A 19,972-nucleotide genomic window follows, 5' to 3' on the forward strand; every position below is an offset into this window, starting at 1 on the left:
CACTCCTTAATAATGACTATAAAATTTTTGCTATAATTTTTGCTAAAAGAATTAAGGATTGTTTGGACACTGTTATAGATGAGACTCAGTCTGGTTTTATGCAGGACCGTCACATAATGAATAATATCAGATTAGTTTTAGACGTATTAGATTATAATGATTTGCTTGAAAATAATAGTTTCATTTTTTTCCTGGACTTTTATAAAGCTTTTGATTCTGTTAAACATAAATTTATATTGATATTTATATTGATATATTTATATGAACATCCTGTGTAGTGCACTTCTCAGGGCACTTCAGGCCGATTGGAACACACCCCCACGGAGGCGGAAGTAGAGCGTCGTGTCGTGTCCCTCGTGCTTTCCGTAGTGCGCGTGCTGTAAGATGGCGGCCTGCAGTGTGTTCTCCTCTCTCAGGTCTCAGCTCAGTAAGGTGGGAGTCTCACACACACACACACACACACTCAGTGACATTTCTCCAGAATGGAGTGTGTAGATTATAAAGAGAAATTTGTCTGTAATTAATTAATTAATGCTCTTTATGTCTATTTATGTGCACGCGCGTCTTTATATTAAACTTGCATAAATAATCACTTTCCTGCACATCTGTATATTAGTATAAACATATTATACATTTATAAATATTCTTTCTGCTTTTTAGTATAAAAATGTATAATGTGTATTAAAAATATTGTTTATATAATAATAATAATAATAATAATTACTCCATTATTCTCAAACACACACACACACACACACACACACACACACACACACACAGTGTGTTGTAAAGAAATCCACTGTGAGATCTGTGTATGTGTGTTCAGGTTCGGAGGTTGGCGGGGTGTGTGGAGTGTGTGGAGTGTGTACACACTGGGAGATGGATGCTCTCGGCTGATAAAGCTCTGCTGGTGAAACTCCGCAAGACCACAGGCTACACCTTCATCAACTGTAAGAAAGCACTGGAGAAGTTCAACAATGACGTCACACTGGTGAGCTGTGTGTGCTAATGATGTGTGTGTGTGTGTGTGTGTGTGTGTGTGTGTGTGTGTGTGTGCGCGCGCTAATGATGTGTGTGTGCGCGCGCTAATGATGTGTGTGTGCGCGCGCTAATGATGTGTGTGTGTGTGTGTGTGCGCTAATGATGTGTGTGTGTGCGCTAATGATGTGTGTGTGTGTGTGTGCGCTAATGATGTGTGTGTGTGTGTGTGCGCTAATGATGTGTGTGTGTGTGTGCGCTAGTGATGTGTGTGTGTGCGCTAGTGATGATGATGATGGTTTGTTTGTGTGTGTGTGTGTGTGTGTGTGCTGGTCCTCAGGCAGAACACTGGCTCCATGATCAGGCCCAGAAGGAAGGCTGGAGTAAAGCCAGTAAACTGGAGAACCGCAGAACCTCAGAGGGTCTCATCGCTCTGCTGAGGAAGGAGAACGCTGCTGTTATGGTGGAGGTGAGTACACTCTTCATCTTATACACACACACCCCTGTTTAACATGTTATTAAAATGACTTTTGATTATAGAGCTGTTAAATTCTCTCATCTGATTGGTCAGAAGGTGCGCAGTGTGTTATAACAGAAGAGCTAATTAACATGAACTACAAATTTCTGTTGATGAACACGCTCTCGTACCTTACTGTAGGTAATACTCTAATACCTAACATCAGTGGAAGGAATCTCTAGTGTCAGTCTTAAAGTCAGAGGTAAAGCCGTAAGTTTTCAGACTCTTTTAGACAGAGGAGTCTAAAAAATTTGCCTGGTGAGGGAAAAATATGTATAGCTGCTGTAACACACAAGAACTGAAACTAACTCGCCTTAAAGAACAAAAAAAAGGTATTAGACATGGTAATTATTAAATCAGATTTCTGTTAGATTGGACTCACAATCAAGTTCAAGTAGGCTTTATTGTCACTTCAACCATATACAGTTAGTACACAGTGAATAAAGTGAAACAACGTTCCTCCAGGACCAAGGTGCTACATGCAACATAAATTTACAAAAAAACTAAACTAGCTAACTAAGAGGCCTAGTTAGCTGGCTAGTAGAGACAAGACAGAGAGACCTAACATAAATTGCAACATAAATTAACAAAAACTAACAAAAACTACACAATGAGGAGTTTGTATGAAAAGTTTATAATCTGATTGAGTTTTCAGTCTGATTGTTAATGATTGTGTGTGTGTATTTGTGTTCAGGTGAACTGTGAGACTGATTTCGTGGCGAGGAATGAGATGTTTCAGCAGCTGGTGCAGGACGTGGCCTTCGCCACCATGGAGCATCATCAGAGCAGAGTGCACGCTGGATACGTGAAGGTACTCACTCTGACCAGAGCATGCGCTGTGTTTCATTATGAAAACGTCATATAAACACGTGTGTGTGTGTGTGTGTGTGTGTGTTTACAGAGTTTAATGTCTGCAGAGAATGTCTGTAAACTCGCTGTACCCGAGGGTTCCTCTGTCGCTGATCAGCTGGCCCTCGCTATAGGTAAACACAAACAGGAAGTGCAGCAGTGTTTGAAGATCATATAAACACAAGTGTGTGTGTGTGTGTGTTGGCATTATCTGTTGCCAGAGAGAGGAATTACACATACCCGGAAAATACTAATAAACCTTCCTCTTTGTTCTGACTGTGGCTCCGCCCCCTGTACAAACGGCCAATAGTTATACGGCTCTTTTTAACCTGGTTGTGACTCTGCCTGGGGGCGGGGCTTAGTTGCAAGTGAAATCTGTGTTGGTTTTATCGTTCTTGTAATGATGAGTACAGTTACTTAGCTTTCGAAAAACATTTAAAGAAAGAACTTGAACATTGAGCCACGCCCAGTTCTTATTAATATTCAGAATGCAGGTTCTTAATGCTTATTAAAATTCCTTAGGCTGAGTTTTTTTTTATTTTTATTAACATTGGAGAATCAGACTGGTAAATCTGCATCTAATAATTATTATATCATATAATAATTTATCTAATAATCTGTTTGTCTGTCTGTCTCCCACTTCCCCTACCTGTCTGTTTCTTAGGACGTCTGGGTGAGAACATCTCGTTGAGACGGGCGGTGTCTGTGGGTGTGCCGGCTGACTGGCGCATGGGGTCGTATGTACATGGGGCAGTTTTGGGGCGCAGTGAAGTATCCATGGGGCGTTACGGAGCTCTGGTGGTGTTCCAGGGTGGGCCTGAGGGGCAGGAGGAGGTGCTGGGTAAAAAACTGGGGCAGCACATTGTGGGGGAGGCGCCGCTGAGCCTCGGGGAGGTCGGGGATGTGCCGTGTGGAGAAACGGAGACACGCCTCTTACCTCAGACCTTCTTATTAGAGCCCCAGTACACAGTGGGACAGTACCTCGCTCTGCAGAATGCCCGGGTTTTCGACTTCATACGCTTCAAATGTGGAGAGGAGACGCAGTGACATCACGCATGACCAGAACACAAGATTTAAATAACGTCGAATGTCTTCATCCTGAATTAACACAGTTGGTGAGGAGCTAATGATAGTAATAAAAGTGACATTTATCAACATGAATTATGTTTTATAACCACAGAAATGTTTAAACAACCCCCCCCCCCCCCCACACGGGCATGAAAGCATGAAAAATTTCCTGTATTTTGTGTCAGTGGTGTAAAGCTGTGCAATGAAAATAAAACATTTATGTGTCACACAGGCATCAGTGCAGGTTAATTATGGTGTGTGTGGATTTGTTTGTGTGTGAGTGAGAGAGAGAGAGAAGGAAAAGTCTTAATCCTAGACATTTTCAAGAGCCAGAGTTCAGTAAGAATCTCAAACCCCCTTACTGAACTGACAGTGTTGTGTGTTTATTGAAAGTGAGCACTGAATGCCTCTGTTTTTTGTTTTTATTCTATGAGGTGCTTTAAATTAATTTCCAAAAATAAGTAAATTTTTTTTCTTTGGATTGCTCTCCTAAGATGTGTGACTGTATTTCTTTCCTGATCCTTAAAGCAGACGTTTTTTTCCTGACATTGTTTTTCAGCAGCTTGCTATAGACCCATCACTGTAGCCCCATGGTTCTTAAAGTGTGTGGCGCCCCACTAATAGGGAATACAGACATGACCGGTGGGGCGCAATAAACAGGAGGGAATTAGTGGAAACTAATAGGAAAGTACCTATTCTAATTCATGTTGTTCTTTATTGACAATGAAGATCGAACACTCGAAACTAAACAATCACACGCAAAGAAATGGATCATTAATACAAGTAAATTAAAATAACATTAGAGAAAAAGTGGAACCATAGTGCAACAATAACGGTTTAATGTCGGCATGTTAATTCCAGAGGAACAATATCAGTGGCGATTTCTTTAAGACTGCAAGGGAAGCACAGCTTCCTTTATAATGTCACAAAATTAATGGTCAAATTATGTACTATTGTATTAACATTTTATTGACTAAAAATAGCAGGTCGGCTGACTTGATTTTCTTCTCATACATTCCCGAGCGTCACAGTGCATTTCCCCGTTGAATCCCAGCGTCCATTGACTTCAATGCGGCTGCTTTGAACTTTTTTTTTCAGTGCTTTGAAACTAGATGGTCATTGGATAAACGCTGCGATTATGTCCCGCCCACGGAAGCTTAGCGTCTCTGGGGGTGAATGAGGAGCAAATGAGGAGTGGGCTGGCCTGGACTCCGAGCTTCTGCGGATGATTGGAGGGTCTGTCGAACGATTGCATGTCCTTTTGACTGACAGTGATTTTGTACTATAAGGAATCGCTGAAGCTATTCGCGCTCAGTCCCATCGCGGATTTCTCAAGTTCAGTCGAAATAAAAACTGCTGCAACCTATTTCTTTATATTTGCTTGGCGAAATTGCTTGATTTTCATCATACATTTCACACAATTATACACCACATTCCTTGTTTCACTTTTACAGAGTTTAATATTTTTTTTAGATCGTTTATTCATTCATTCATATAGTAGGCCAGGCCAGCGTCGTGGGTGAAACTGCACACGATGGCAGACAGTGCTAATATTGTCGACCTGATTTTGGCGAAGCCATTTGAAAGTGTTCCTTACGAGGAATTAAACAGCAGGGCAGATCAACACCTAAGATTGATTTAGTGCAAAAGATAGGGAAAAATAACAGGTCTTTTCAGCTCTCCTGGTATGACAAAGTTAGCTGGCTGACTGGAAGTGCTGTAACAAATAAAATGTACTGCTGGCCATTGAGAGGACACTGGTCAAGTCACTGGAAAAGACGCCTAGTTGGTACGACAGGGTCACAGACCATTTTCTTGGACAAAACGTAGGGCAGAATTTACTTTTAAATAAATAGACAATTTTATGATGTAGGCTAAAATGAGCTTCCCCTATTTGACAGACCAGTAGCAATATATAAGGAAACATTCGGTATTATATATTTAATTTCATTTATTCCAATGTGTATGCTGATGTTTCTGTATTTTTGTTAAAAATTAATATTTTATCAGACAGTACTAGTCTGGCATTTTTAGTTTTAACAAAGTTGCTGAACACAAGGGAAGATCAATATCGTTCTAAGCTTTTTGTTGGTGTGCAGCGTTTTGCGATGATCCCTAAATCATTTGTTGCGCCGTAGAGAATAATGGTGTTTATGCTTTTAAACATGTATAATTTAAGGCAGATGTAGCTTAAAGACAATGTATAGAGGAAATTTACGTGGGTATCTTATTTGCGGGTTTATTTACGCAGCTATTGAATTCGGAGATGCGAATATAAAACTAACTTTACCGCGGACACAAAGCGGGTCAGTAGCGTACTGTATGTAGTGAGCGTAATAACGTCAATGAATACATTTGTTACATGGACCACAAATAAGCAGGTGATTCAGCATCATCAGCCGAATCAACCAAAAAGCCAACCGAAAGGAAAACATGATGAAGCCTATATGTTGCGCTTGGATTCATGGTGGGATGGTGGGGGCAGAGGAGAGACATGTGTGTGTTTTGTGTCTTAAACCGCTGGCAGCAGACAGCATGAGACCCAAAAAAGTAGGAAGACACTTAGAGACAACACACCCCAGTCACGTTAATAAGCCACTCGACTTCTTTGAAAGAAAGCTCTAGATAAGTGACGAAGTAAGCCTGTTATAACAATAGCACATGTATTTTATCTGTTTTGAACTTGGTGTTATTTGATCTTACTGGTTTAGAAATTGATATTTCAATGAATAGTAAACTTGGCTGATTTCATTATTATTTTGTTGACAAGTGGGGCTTGAAAATTCGCCCACCGCCTTAAGTGGGGAACGACAGAAAATGTTTGAGAACCACTGCTGTAGCCGGTGTTGGACAGTCGTGTGTCAGTGTGATGGTGTTTCTGTGGTTTAGGCAGAATTTATTGGTCATTGTACGGTTACCATGGAGACGGTCTCACTGGATCGCTGTGGAGGCCATGAGGGTACAGCTGCCAGTTTCGGAGTATCGCACTCAGGTGACAAACATTATCTCAAGAGCACAAGGAAATGTTTTGATATAAAACTTAATTGTGGTGTACAAATTGTCATGTTAGGCAAAAGTGTTTAAAGTAAATATTTTAATCATTCACAAGTTCAGCTATTATGAGGTTTAAACATTTATTGTGATTATTTAAGATACAATATAAGCAGGATTATTAAACGGTATACTATATGAATATATTATGTGTACAGATTTTAAATTAAACTGAAATGTTAATACAAACGTCTGTGTAAATAAAACTATAAAGATAAATATAAATACCCGAAGGCGTTAATGATAGCGGATTGTGTCGCGTGCCTGTTCTGATTGGTCGGTACTGATCGACTCGCAGTGACGTCACTGGTATAAATTCCCGCCGCTGCGCTGGAGGAGGAGTCAGTGCTCAGGGTCCGGTGTGTCGGTCGCGTGTCCTCCTGCTGTTCTGCTTCACCCCTCTCTCTCTCTCTCTCGTGTCTGTCAGAATGGTGAGAGCTCGTGTTTAACACCGAGAATCCCGCAAAATAGTCTGATTCTGATTTTTATTTTATATTATGTGTGCATATATATGTATATATAAATGTGTGTGTGTTTAACGGCGCGCGCTGTGGAGGCCCTGAATCCTGAGGTAAATCTGTTAGCTCGTTATGCTAACGTTCCCTCAGGAGCTGCAGCGCGCGGCTGTTTGATCTGATATACTTTAGCTTCAGGTCTCTAATGAGGTTTTTGTGTTTTATTGTTCTGTGAACATTTCCAGTCTGACTTCTCAGAGGATCAGATTCTTGGTAAGTTAATATTTAACATTGTTGGATCTTTATGTAAATATAATCAGTATTTAATTCTCAATTCTGCGTATTTCTGTTTTCCACACTGTCTCTTCCAGGCTGTGTTCATGTCTGACAGCGTTGTGTGTGTGTGTGTGTGTTTAGGGAAGCAGCCGGTGAGTGGAGTGAGAGTATTAGTGATTTTATGGTTTTAGTTTTATTAACTATTGAAAGTTTTTGGCATGGTGAGAGGAAATATCACTAATCCTGGTTTTCCGATTTCAATTCTAAAACCTCATTAATAAATTTGCAGTGCGGTGATGTCTGAGAGAAGGTGCTGTTTTGTGGTCCTTTTCAGTTATTGAGATGTTGAACAAAACTGTACTTGTATTGTGTACTGTAATGGGAATGTACCTAACAGGTACAGTAAGGTGTTGTCAGGTCCTGACTTACACACACACACACACACTGTCAGTGCATGCAGTTTTGAGAAATAACACATGCCTATAAATGACTGACAGGATGTACGGGATTGAAACTGCTGATCCTATAGGAGGGAGGAGACGTCACATCACTGCGCACTGAAATTTTATTTCACAGATCCCAGCTTGTTAGGAAGCAGGGGTCAGAGGTCATGGTCAGCCATGATACAGTGCCCCATGGAGAGAGTTAAGAGTCTTGCTTAGGGACCCAACAGTGGCATTTTGGGATTATTGGGTTTAAACCCTTGACCTTCTGATCAGTGCCTGTACCTTTAGATTGGTACTCCCTTACCCCGTCTTATATTAGCAGTGTTTGTTTTCTTGATTTATTTTTATTTTTTTCTGGTTGAAAGTTTCACTAATGCTGCATTCTAACTTTGTTACTCTTTATAGAGAAGGTTTTGGGATAATTCATGGGATATAAAATTTCACTGTGTTTAATTGGCTAATATCATGCACCTGTGTAGTTAACGGTACACACTTGTATATAGCTAATATCAGTCATGTAGATGTGTTAAGGATGCAGTGAAAGTGTTAATCCTCAAACTGTGTGTCAATGAGTTTTTTTTTTGTTTTTGTTTTTTGGTAAAAAGAGCATTTGTGTGTAAGCTCCGCAGAGGCGTCCCCCCCGTGTGTATCTGAAGGCGCCAGGCTTAATTTCCTCCTTCTTCTTCTGTTGTGCAGTTTGTTTATGTTATGTCTCTGTAATCAGTTTAACGGTAATAATGCCGAGCCTTTTTTAGGCCGCGTTCCTGTCTATTCCTCACCCCCATGTCATTTCCTCTCCAACTGAGGTTTGCGTCTTGTTTTTCTCCTGCACTCCCCTTTTACCATATAAGGTCAGGAGTGTAACGGCATGTGCACTCCCCCTTTACCATACAAGGGCAGGAGCGTAGAGTCGCTCTGCATTCCTTACAGCTAAACAGCAACACACAACACTGGGCACACACTCTGTTCTACCCTTATTCAGTGTTTTATAAACAGTGCTGATAACACTCTCCCAACATTTGCATGCCGATCTCGACACCATAACCTTAAAGGATTTTGTCTAGAATTTTTATAAATGCTGTAATTTTGCCGTTACCTGGCTGTCTGAGCGGCATGGATCATCTCAGCTGCATTTTAAACTTGTCTAAGAAATAAAACACCATGGGTGTCATTCTGTTACGGAAAACTCAGCACCATAGTGCAGCCTGACAGAAAGCAGGTTATTTTCTTTTAACAGCACGTCCCCACTTGTCTTGCTTATCTTACACCGCAGCAGTGTCCTAACATTAATTTTTTTTTTTTTTTTTTTTTTTTTTTTTAAGCTTGTTAATAGAATGAGATTCTTTTGAAGTTATCACTTGGGTTATTAGCCATTCTTTTTTTGTTGAAGAAAATTAGGCACAAACTTAACAAACTTAAATGTATCGGTCATGAAAAACACCAAAATATGTAGTTACAGTATCACCTCTGTTATAAGGTGCTGATACTGGAGATGTTTTACATAAATAAATGTCCTGTTACAGTAAACCTCATCACATCAACAATCTGTTGTGTGGGGTATTCACTGTGCACATCGCTGTTGCTATAGAAACGATATTGTTTTAGAGGTAGTGTACTAATAGAAACCTATTTGTAACTGCATAGCTTTATATAAAAATGAATCAACAGCTAGTTTCCATAGTAACCAAACTACTAAATTGTTATGCGTTATATCGGTGTTGTAACGTTTCATACAATCCCTGGTGTAGATGTGTTTCTCACATTCTTAAGTTAGATAACTGGTTCTAGTCATATGACTGCTTTAGTTCAGCCTCAAGTGTGTGTTTGTGTTATTTGGAGAAGTGAGACTCAAATGAATGTAAAGCTTATTTCCTTTTGCTGCTGATTTAACACCAGCCTTCTGTCTCCTGTGTGTATGCGTGTTCATTAATGTGTTTCTCACACAGAGTTTAAGGAGGCCTTCCTGCTGTTTGACCGGACAGGAGATGGGAAGATCAGCTACAGTCAGTGTGGAGACGTGATGCGAGCTCTGGGTCAGAACCCCGTCAATGCTGAAGTGCTCAAAGTGCTCGGAAACCCAAAAGCTGAAGGTCAGAACCCGAGGAACCGCCCGGTATCACATAGCGCTGCAGATGGTTCTCGGTTGTTCTTTACATTCACTCCTAGTACAAATTCATATGATTGTATGCTAAGTGGACACACCTCCTCCCCTTCTGACAGTCACATGTGTTTAATAAACGTGTTTAGCATGTTTGGACAGTGCTGGAGCTTAACTGTCATGACTTGTGTTGGACCCACGCTGTAATATGATGGTGTGTGTTAGGCTGGAAGTGAATGAGGATAACCCCTGTGTTTAATCAGTTATTGTCTTTATCAGAGATGAACATGAAGATGCTGGACTTTGAGCAGTTCCTGCCCATGCTTCAGGCCATCGCCAAGAACAAGGACCAGGGCTCGTTTGAGGACTTTGTGGAGGGTCTGAGGGTCTTTGATAAAGAGGGAAATGGGACAGTGATGGGTGCAGAGCTACGCCATGTTCTCACCACGCTGGGTAACACATGCACGCAAATGCAGTTGTTCTCCTCTTTGTCTGCTAATATACAGTAGTTGATCAATTGGAATGGTTATTACCGTCGCGTTCACCGCTGCGTAAAAACGTCAGCGGGCAAAATAAATCAGTTGCATTTCAAAGTAATTCGTAAAATGGCCGCCAGGTGGCGCAAAGTGACACTTTCGCTCGTTGCCGTAAATACAACAGTGACCGTTATACAGCGTATCTCTGTATCGGTTTATTGTTATTTAAGTTCTGGATTATTTCAGGTACTTTAAACACATTGTTGGGTTGCTCATGTTGGCTCATATGAGATGTAGTTTACAAATGAACACCTGGTTGGGTTATTTTGACCCAACAACTGGTTTATTCATTATTCTTTCCTTTCTCCAAATATCAGCCTGCAGAATGTTTGAAATATTACTGTTTATTGTGTTACAGGTGTAGTTTTAAGAGTTGTTTAGGCAGGAATGCGTGTGTATACAGCTCAAAACCTCCATCAGTTATTAAAGATAGCGGCTATTTAGAAAACATGCCCAGTGATTTCTGAGCTTCAGGAAATCTCCCGGCGCTCTGCGCATAACACCGGACCAACTCATGTCGGAAAGAATTTATAAACTGTTTCTAAACATGGGCTATTGTTTTTTTTACTTATAATATTTGTTAATTTAATTTAAATCAGGTTTGGGCTCAGGACTTCGATTCGGCATCGTGATTCTCCTCTTTAATTTACTCCATAGTTTTAATCAGCGCTCAGCCGCATGCATGGAGTTTTCCAGAGCGCACCGGCAGAAGTAGACTAATGATTATGAACACGTCGGGAAAACAGCAAGCAGACTGACTCTGACCAATTTAAAAAACGTTTGCGTTCATTTTCTGACGCGCTCAAGTTCACCAAAAACAATACAGAGCAGCGCAGCTTACAACACTTACAAAATCACAACACTTACAAAATCACAACACTTACAAAATCACAACACTTACAAAATCACAACACTTACAAAATCACAACACTTACAAAATCACAACACTTACAAAATCACAACACTTACAAAATCACAACACTTACAAAATCACAACACTTACAAAATCACAACACTTACAAAATCACAACACTTACAAAATCACAACACTTACAAAATCACAACACTTACAAAATCACAACACTTACAAAATCACAACGTTTTTTCGTTATTGTGAGTGCGCTTAAATAAAAGTTCAACCTTATAAAGGCATGTAGTCTTATATAGTTTTATTATATAGTTTTTGCACATTAATCTGACACAGTTTTTTCAGCCTGTCACGGCGTGCGCCCAAATCAATATCGCTCCTCGCTCACTAGTTAGGCGGCCTCCCCTCCAGACATGCGAAGCAGCGGGACCGCAGAATTACACATGACTGGTGAGCTATCGTTGCTATCGTTGCCCGGGCTTGCACCCCGCGCTATAAAATATTTGGGGTTTGTTGGCTACAGTGGATTTTACTACGCGCTGTGTATGCAGCGCGCGTGCAACAACGCGGAAGTGCGGCATGCAAGCAGGGCAAATGGAACGCGCCCCAGGGACTTCAAAGGAGCGAGAGGTGGGAGAGGGCGGTACGGCCATCCGCGGAGAGCAGAGTCAGGCGAGCAGACGGATGGCCATTGCACTCACACCGCCTAGTAAAATCCACTGTAACCCAACAAACCCCAATCATCACCAGCCGTGCCTTATTCCGTCATGTCATGTGGGCATTATAAGCTTTGTATTGAAAACTTCTAACTAAAAAGTGGCAGCTGGCACGCCTAAAAATAGACGCAGGTTATTTTTTTAATAGTCTAAATAAAAACCCTCCGATTTAATTTCCTATAGTCTAACCAGCGCTCAACCGCACGCATAGTTTTCCCGAGCGCGAGGAATTTTTTTGTGCTAAATAATGTTTATGCAGTATAAGAATTCCTATTAATCCTGGGTTGTTCTTTTAGTGTCACTATAGTGCTTTACAATGCCAGACAACATTCAAATACAAATTATTCACCCTCCCCAGGTGTGAATCGGCTGTTCTCACCTATACATTCAGAGGAACTGAAATGCACTTCTCCCCACTTTAAAAACCTCTTGAATCTGAGGCTGACTTTCAGTGATTTCAATTTGTGTAATTTTAATCTCCTGGATTCTAGATTCTAAAGTTGATTACCTTTGTTTACCATTGTTACCTTTTTTTAATCATTGGAATGGAAGAACTTGTTATTTTCCTTATGATAGCATAAATTGCATTGTTTTTAATCAGTCTATACACAATAATATTCTTTGGGTTTTTTTTTTTTAAACGGGTATGGGGGCTATCTTGGTTCAATAATCTCCGTGCCTGGTTTAGGTTTAGTATTCAGTGCGCATCTGTTATATTACAACTATCATAACACTCAAATACCTTTTATTGGGAGTTAAGTGACTGATGTGCTTAACATTTTTCAGCTGAGCCTTTGTTTCACTGAAAACGACCGCGACACCCCCTCTCTCTCTCTCTCACACACACACACAGAGCCGACCAAATCATTAGCACCTCCCTCCCCCAAACAGCACAGACATTTACTTTCTATCCATTTACTTACACCTGAACTGAGTTGTTTGAGTAACATGGGTTGAACCCGTTACAAATCATAACAGTCTACTGCATTTCATTCTTATAATAACGCAAAAACACAAGCGGGGCTGAAAGACCGACATCTGCTGACGCAGTAGAACGTCCTAACACTGTTTTAATTTTATGGTCATTTATTTCAGTTAATAAATGTACTATAAATTTAAAGAACACAATAAATAAAATGACACAAATCCCTACACGCTTTTTTTCTAATTACAAATGATAAAATCAAAAGGCTCACTGTGTTAACATTTATTGTGCTTAAATTTGATCCTAATAAGATTTGATTTAATTTGAATTTTAGAACAGTGGCAGCTGGAACACCTAAAACAGATGCAGGATTATTTTTTTATAATCTAAATAAAAATGCTTTTTAAACCTGGGCTATTGTTATTTACATGCAATATTTGTTAATTTAATTTAAATGGGGTTTGGTCTCCGGAATGTTGAGCATCAGGATCCTCTTCTTTACTTTCCTACGTAGAATCAGCGCTTAATCGCACGCATTAAGTTTTGTAAATTCGTTTAATGTTTAATGGTAAATAATGACCCCCGTTGCGCTGTACCACCGCTCGGAAAACCTTATGAAATACAAGTTTAGGACAATTATGATGATCTGCCACGGCGTGCGCGTGTGATGGGTGTACGCCCAAATCTACTATAACTACTCCCTCACTCCGTAGGCTCCCTGAATAGGCAGCTAAAGGGACGGAGCCGCCAATTTGGGCCGGCTGGCGATAATTAACGTTAATATGATCTCGGGCTTGCTCCGCATTATAAAAGCAAGGCGCGGAGGTTTGTCTGAGGTCTGGGAAGTACGTGATGTGATGAAGAATATGAAAGAAGCATGTCAGTGGGGCGATGTGACGCGCCCTAGGGACTTTAAACAAGGACACTATAATTCCGCCCTTTGATCTCCGCGCTGAGGACAGCGCGAGAAAGAGCTGCGCGAGCTCCCGCGGCATCTACACTCCCGCACCGTGCCCGCCCTCGCAGCCCCGCTGCCGAAGAGGAAAAGTGTGGTTAGGTTTTTGCGTCAGCGAGAACTCGCGCCGGCCATCGACAGCGGGAGAAGCGCCGTCACGAGGGACGTGCAGGAGCGCTGCCTCCGCGTGCTCAGTTCTGCCACTCCGCGCACCAACACTTAGCATCAGCTGTGTGCCCGCATGCCAGTGTGGCACAGCCCCCGGAACTGCACATGCACAACCTTTATCCCATTCTTTCCATTCTCCCTCCTTCAACACTTTCCTTCCCCATTTTACCTAAATAAATTACCCTTTTCCCGTAAGACCTCGCCTCGTGACCGTGCTTTATGGTGCCTGCTGCTTTATGGGTTGAATCCGTTACAGATCATAACAGTCTACTGCATTTCATTCTTATAATAACGCACAAACACAAGCGGGGCTAAATGACCAACATCAGCTGACGCAGTAGAACGTCCTGACAATGTTATAATTTTTATGGTCATTTATTTTAGTTAATAAATCTACTATAAATTTAAAGAACACAAGATATAAGACGACACAAAACCCTACACGCGTCTTTTCTAATTACACGTGATAAAATTTAGAGGCTCACTGTGTTAACATTTATTTGGTTTAAATTTGATCCTAATAAGATTTAATTAAATTTAAATTCTACATTTGTATCGTCATTTTAGTTCTGTGATTTATAAATTTGTTTAACTACAATGTTTTACTTGATTTTATCCGCTACTACGTGCAGTTCTAAAACTCTGTGTCTCATTAATCCAGCAGAGAATGAACTAAGGCATGAGGCGTCAGCCTGTAGTTATATAGCGCCACTCAGCGGTAAAAGCCAGCAAACGCACAAAGCCAAACGGTACCGCCGAGTGCCGCGATGGTAGGACCTACATTCCGATTGATTAACCACTGTAAGGCACACAACAGACGATAGAGATGATTTTTTTTATATATAGTGACCTCACATACTAAGCTGTTGTGTAGCTCCGCCTCATAACTGTTTTATAAAGTACAATGGATCTTTGGATTACGAGCATAATTTGTTCCGGGAATGGGCACATATTTCAAAACACTTGTAAACCAAATTAAATTTTCCCAAAAGAAATAATGGAAACTCAAATTATTCAACCTACAGCACCCCCCCCCCCCCCAAAAAAAAAAAAATACATCAAAGTGATTAATACAAAATATAAAGTTGAAAAAACCTGCACTTTACCTTTAAAAAAAGTAAAAATAAATCCCAACAGAAGTGTTTCTGTTTATATGCGCAGGCGCTGTATGTGCGTGCGCGCACAAACACACACACACACATTAACGGAAAGACTGTTTTATCGAAAAAATTAGCAAGGAACATTGCTAATCGCACTCGTGTGAGCGCATACTAACGGAATTACTGTTGTAAAGTAAAAAAAAATAAATAAAAACAAATGAACCTGCACTTTACCTTTGAAAAGAATTGTGACAAAGCAGAGTTTCTGTGTAAGGCAGAGAGTGTGTGTCTGTGTGTGGGAAGCCGAAAGGAGGAGGCGGTGTGAGGGGGGGCTGTAAAGGTGTGTTATAGTAAACAGTACACATGTGCATGGATGTTGATACATCTTGGTGCACCAAGATGGCGCTGGTGAGGTTGGCTGCTGTCTGGACTGCTCCGACCTTTTTTTTTTTTTTTTTTTGTATTTTAAGTAATTTTTAGTAACTTTAAACCGCCAAAATTATCACCATTGAGTGCATTAAGTAACATAGAGACACTCTTGTTTCTATTTGTATACAATGTACTCACAATTCGACATTAACATTTTTAACTCTAGATCCGAGCTGGCCGAGTGAGATCCTAAGGGAGAGCAAATCGGCGGCCCCGAGGGAAACGAGTCGGCATCAGGAACAGGCTGAGAGCTCTTGCACACCTCCTGCCTAGCATCCTGCTCGCCAATGTCCAGTCGCTGGAGAACAAGCTCGATGACCTTAGGGCCTGGGTAAAGTTCCAGAGAGACATTCGGGACTGCAATCACCTCTGCTTCACCGAGACATGGCTGAACCCAGAGGTGCCAGACCATGCCATCCAGCTGGCCGAGTTCTTCTCCGTTAACCGCATGGACAGGACACGGGACTCTGGGAAGTCGAGGGGAGGCGGCATGTGCTTAATGGTGAACAGCAGCTGGTGCAACAGCGCGAGCGTTGTTCCTCTTACATGCCGCTGCAAACCCAACCTGGAACTACTGTCCATCATGTGTCATCCTTTTTACCTTTTTCGGAAGTTCACATCGGTCATAGTTAGCGTTGTTTATCCCGCCTAAAACGGACACGGCCTTACCCTAGGTGCATAAGGCACTTGCAAAACACCAGGATGCACCAGGGGAGACGATTACCCACTATTCTGCAGTGCAAGAGAGAGAAAAACCATTGGCTCAGTTTTCACGGGATGCTCTGCATCAAAACAGGAAGCGCATGCGTGATATGATACCTACTCGTAAACCAAGACAATGCTCGGTTTTCAAGTCAAAATATATTAATCTTTGCTCGTAATCCAAGGTTTCACTATACTGGACAGAACAACGTTTACACATGTGTTTGAGTCAAAAGTACACTTCTGTTTTAAAGATTGATACATGGATCTGCATATTCAGATATTTTGTGTGTGTGGTGTTTGTGCACATGTAGGTGAGAAGATGACTGAAGAAGAAGTAGAGACTTTGTTGGCAGGACATGAGGATGCAAACGGCTGTATTAATTATGAAGGTAAAACGAAACCATGTGCATGTGTCTGTGTATGTACGTACATAAATGTTGTTAATGTGTGTTTTTGTCCCCTCCCCCCCCCACCTCAACAGCCTTTGTGCGCCACATCATGGCCGGCTGAGTGTTGGGTACGGACAGTTACCTCGTGTCTCTCTGTCTCTGGGTTCTTAAGCTCTTTGTTCTGTCTTATTCTATAGCATGCAGCATATCTGCTTGTGACTAGCACAGTGCTAACTGGCTCACTAGCAGTGCTGGCTGATGCCCTGCCCCTTTTCTTTTTTCCTGGTTAGAGTGGTGTGCTTTGGGGCCAGAGTCAGGCCTTGTTTGTTTGTGTGTGTGTAGTGGTAGCTCTGTGTGTGAGGAATCAATTACACCTTTTATTTATTTAAATGCTAAGTGAGTCTAGGACATTCTAGGAGTTTATTCTGGGTCAGTGACTGAGGACTATTTTGGTATTCCTTGAGTGTGTTGTAAAATACTGAAAGGATATTATGGTCCTGCATTCCTTGACCGTAACCCAGGACTATTCTAGAATTCTTGTAATAAATTCTGGTCCTGCATTCAGTGTTCTAGAGTGCTGGTAGCGTGTTCCAGGGCTGTACTGTATTGTTACTGTTCGCCAAAAAACAACAATGGGATTTGATTTTATCCTGCTCTTTGATAATGGACGTGACACCAGTTGCTGAGTGAGTATTAGCAGCTAACCTGGTCATAGTGTTTTGATGTTTCACAAAGGTTTTGGAAGCCAAGAACAGCTTTGTAAAGTGGGTAGCGTTCTCTGTCCACCTGAGAGTGGTGAAATGAGATGTTGGTCCCCCCCTTTTCTACCAATATTCTGCTACACTCCATTCCAATAGGTGGTGGTAATGCATCAACTGCCTGCAAACTCAGGAGACCCTTTATTTTTCTAAAACAAGAAACTTGCGAATACTTTACAGCAGATTGAAGCGATTTCTATTTTCTGTGAATTGTGTTTCAAGGAATTTTAATGTAAGTTTACATAAAATGGATTCTAAACCCATCAATTCAATTAACTGACGTACTGAAGCTTTAATAAACTGCATAATTGATGTAATCACACAGCCGTAATTCTAAAGATGGTGTTGGCCTAAATGGGTCAGGTATTAAACTACATGGTAGGAAGGCGAGTGTTTTCCTTCAATAGATGTATACTGCGTGTGTGTGGTAATGCAGTGAAGATCTTCAGATTCCTCCTCTGTTACTCACTGTTCATCTTCACATCCTCCACTGTGTGTGTGTGTGTCCTTCTATGGACTTGTTCTAACCCCAGCACGTTCTAGCTTCCCGTAGTCTGGACAGTTTCTCCTCCTGCGTTTTGTTTCTCTTAGCATCTTGCTACTGCTGCCTCTGATTGGGTGTTTCCATGGAAACGGTGTTTGACTTGCAGCCAGAGCAATGTGCTTATACTGTATTAAGAGTACATTACCTGTATTAGATTTGTGATTTGTCTGACTCTCTCTTCCTGTCTCCCCTACAGAACTCGTCAGGATGGTGATGAGCGGTTGAATATTTTACACCCAGTTTATTTTATTTCCTGTATGTTATATAATTTTTTTCTGTTCTGCACACATACCCCTCACCTCCCACTCATCTTTCCATCTGTCCATAGCTGTAATTTTAGTTTAGTTTTATTAAGTGCCTTCAATCTGTTTATTTTTTTTCCACTGTTCCTGGTCCAGATGTTGTGAGGAACTGTCCAGTTAAAGTTCTCCTCCAGTGTTTTTCACTCTGTTCATGTTCGGTCACTGTAAAGCAGAATTGTTGATCTGCAGTCATTCCACAGGAGCAGTGTCTGTATTCAGGTGACGCAGAAGTGAGGGAGAAAATCTCACACTGCAGCAATACAGTTAAAAAAAAAAAAAAAAAAAAAAAAACGTTGGGGTTACTTTACACTTCCCTGGAGAGTTTATGGCGTCCCGGCACCATCAGAAACAGCTAGTAAAAGCAGCTCTGTTTCTGATGCATTGCTTCATTTATCTGAAGACCAAAAAAAAAAAAAAAGTCTGAGTAAGAAATGCTGCAGTGGACCTTTTAACACCCCTGAGTTCAATGAGTCCAGCGTGTGTAAATGTGCACGTGTTAGTTCCCTGTACCGGACAGGGGGACGTGTTTATATCGGTATTTATTTTTCACACTTCCAATGGTATTTGCTTTATTATCCTCACCACTGTGTGTCATAATGTTAAACTGTAAATGAATAAATACTGAGGTTTCAGAATAATTCTGGGTTTTCGTTTATTATTACAGTATCCTAATAACTGCTCTGTGACCAGGGTAGAACATGAACCCTCGTTACAGTACTTTACTGCATGCTTCACTGTAATGGTACCTTTTGTGTTTAGTTCAATAAAAATACTTGTCTTTTTAAAATGTTCGACTTCACAAGATTAAAATGATTTAAGAAACATCTTAGACCTAAAAACAGCTCCTAAGGTAAAAATGTCTACCTGTTAAGAGTAGACAGGAGGACGTTTAAGAGGCCTAAGAGTTTCTATAGCAGAGGACAAAATGGCGGAAAGAAGAAATATTCTCCAAACACTGAACGTAAAAGTAAACACTGCTCTTCTGTCCAGTTTGGATTGTTGACTACATACCATCCAAAAGTGCAACTTAAACAGACCATTTTGCTCCCATCAATCTGAAATAGATTACAAGTAATAAAATCAGTATGATAAATGTAACAACTTAAATATAGTAACTACTGTGTGGAAATTAGTTGCTTTAAAAGTAGACACATTTTCAACATTTGGCTGTTTGAATTAACTTTAATATATTTAGTCTATAACAGAAACTTTGCATAAAGTAGCCTGTAGTCATGATTATACAATTTCTTTATATACAAACATTTATTTCACTGTCTGTTCTATTATCATGTATTCAATTTTCACAAACTGTGCATTTCAATACCTTTGCAGAGGTCAGAGGTTATTTTTTTATCAACCAATCACAGTCCTTGAATTGTTGCATCATGTCTAGCAACGGGGTCAACCACACCCCCTCACTAAGATAAAGGGGTTTGTACTGTCCTTACAGTTGTTCTCAAACGTTTTCTTTTTTATCAAAGTTTTTTTATTTATTTTCAAACTTTACAGAAAAAAAACACAACAAAAGAGAACACAAAACCAAACCCTCCCATGCCCCCCAACACCAGACAAACACAAGGATGCCATAACAATCAGATGTCCATAAAAGAAATATAATAATAAGTAATCTTCACACACACTTCCTTTACTGTACTATATTATCTGCGTTCATAACCTCAGCAAAACTTAAGAAAGGCTGCCAAATACTATAAAATGTGTCAGTAGACCCTCTAACTGTATACCTAGCTTTCTTCAGTTCTCAGACGTTTTCTAAATCACTTTTAGTCTAGAACTCCCAGCTAGGACTTCTTAAGCTAAGATAGGAGCTCTCTGAGAGAA

At 40.7% G+C, this 19,972-nt stretch overlaps 2 protein-coding genes across 3 annotated transcripts; both read left to right on the plus strand.

The window, feature by feature from the left end:
- Positions 1 to 330: 330 nt before the first annotated feature.
- On the plus strand, positions 331 to 3,639 carry tsfm (Ts translation elongation factor, mitochondrial). Its single transcript, XM_053498078.1, has 6 exons — positions 331 to 432; positions 827 to 991; positions 1,319 to 1,447; positions 2,190 to 2,306; positions 2,397 to 2,478; positions 3,009 to 3,639. The coding sequence occupies exons 1-6, from the start codon at positions 385 to 387 to the stop codon at positions 3,389 to 3,391; spliced, it is 924 nt and encodes a 307-aa protein (XP_053354053.1). The 5' UTR covers positions 331 to 384; the 3' UTR covers positions 3,392 to 3,639.
- Positions 3,640 to 6,806: 3,167 nt separating this feature from the next.
- Positions 6,807 to 18,771, plus strand: myl6 (myosin, light chain 6, alkali, smooth muscle and non-muscle). 2 transcript variants are annotated; one of them, XM_053498175.1, is made up of 7 exons: positions 6,807 to 6,894; positions 7,164 to 7,191; positions 9,587 to 9,730; positions 10,018 to 10,191; positions 16,452 to 16,529; positions 16,622 to 16,657; positions 18,028 to 18,771. In XM_053498175.1, exons 1-6 carry the CDS (start codon positions 6,892 to 6,894, stop codon positions 16,648 to 16,650), a joined length of 456 nt encoding a protein of 151 aa, XP_053354150.1. In that variant the 5' UTR covers positions 6,807 to 6,891; the 3' UTR covers positions 16,651 to 16,657; positions 18,028 to 18,771. The 2 variants fall into 2 exon arrangements, with proteins under 2 accessions (XP_053354150.1, XP_053354149.1); XM_053498174.1 differs by lacking the exon at positions 16,622 to 16,657 and having other exon boundaries at positions 6,811 to 6,894.
- The last annotated feature ends 1,201 nt before the right edge of the window (positions 18,772 to 19,972 follow it).

The sequence above is a fragment of the Clarias gariepinus genome, chromosome 6 (assembly GCF_024256425.1).
Source record: "Clarias gariepinus isolate MV-2021 ecotype Netherlands chromosome 6, CGAR_prim_01v2, whole genome shotgun sequence".
In the NCBI taxonomy this organism is placed as follows: Eukaryota; Metazoa; Chordata; class Actinopteri; order Siluriformes; family Clariidae; genus Clarias; species Clarias gariepinus.

What these genes read in the sequence shown, in the direction of transcription:
- tsfm (XM_053498078.1), top strand. Translation starts at nt 385, where the DNA reads ATGGCGGCCTGCAGTGTGTTCTCCTCTCTCAGGTCTCAGCTCAGTAAG. An exon ending in TCAACAATGACGTCACACTG is followed by an intron (nt 992 to 1,318) that starts GTGAGCTGTGTG and finishes GCTGGTCCTCAG; the next exon opens with GCAGAACACTGGCTCCATGA. An exon ending in ACGCTGCTGTTATGGTGGAG is followed by an intron (nt 1,448 to 2,189) that starts GTGAGTACACTC and finishes ATTTGTGTTCAG; the next exon opens with GTGAACTGTGAGACTGATTT.
- myl6 (XM_053498175.1), top strand. An exon ending in CTCAGAGGATCAGATTCTTG is followed by an intron (nt 7,192 to 9,586) that starts GTAAGTTAATAT and finishes TTTCTCACACAG; the next exon opens with AGTTTAAGGAGGCCTTCCTG. An exon ending in CGGCTGTATTAATTATGAAG is followed by an intron (nt 16,530 to 16,621) that starts GTAAAACGAAAC and finishes CCACCTCAACAG; the next exon opens with CCTTTGTGCGCCACATCATG.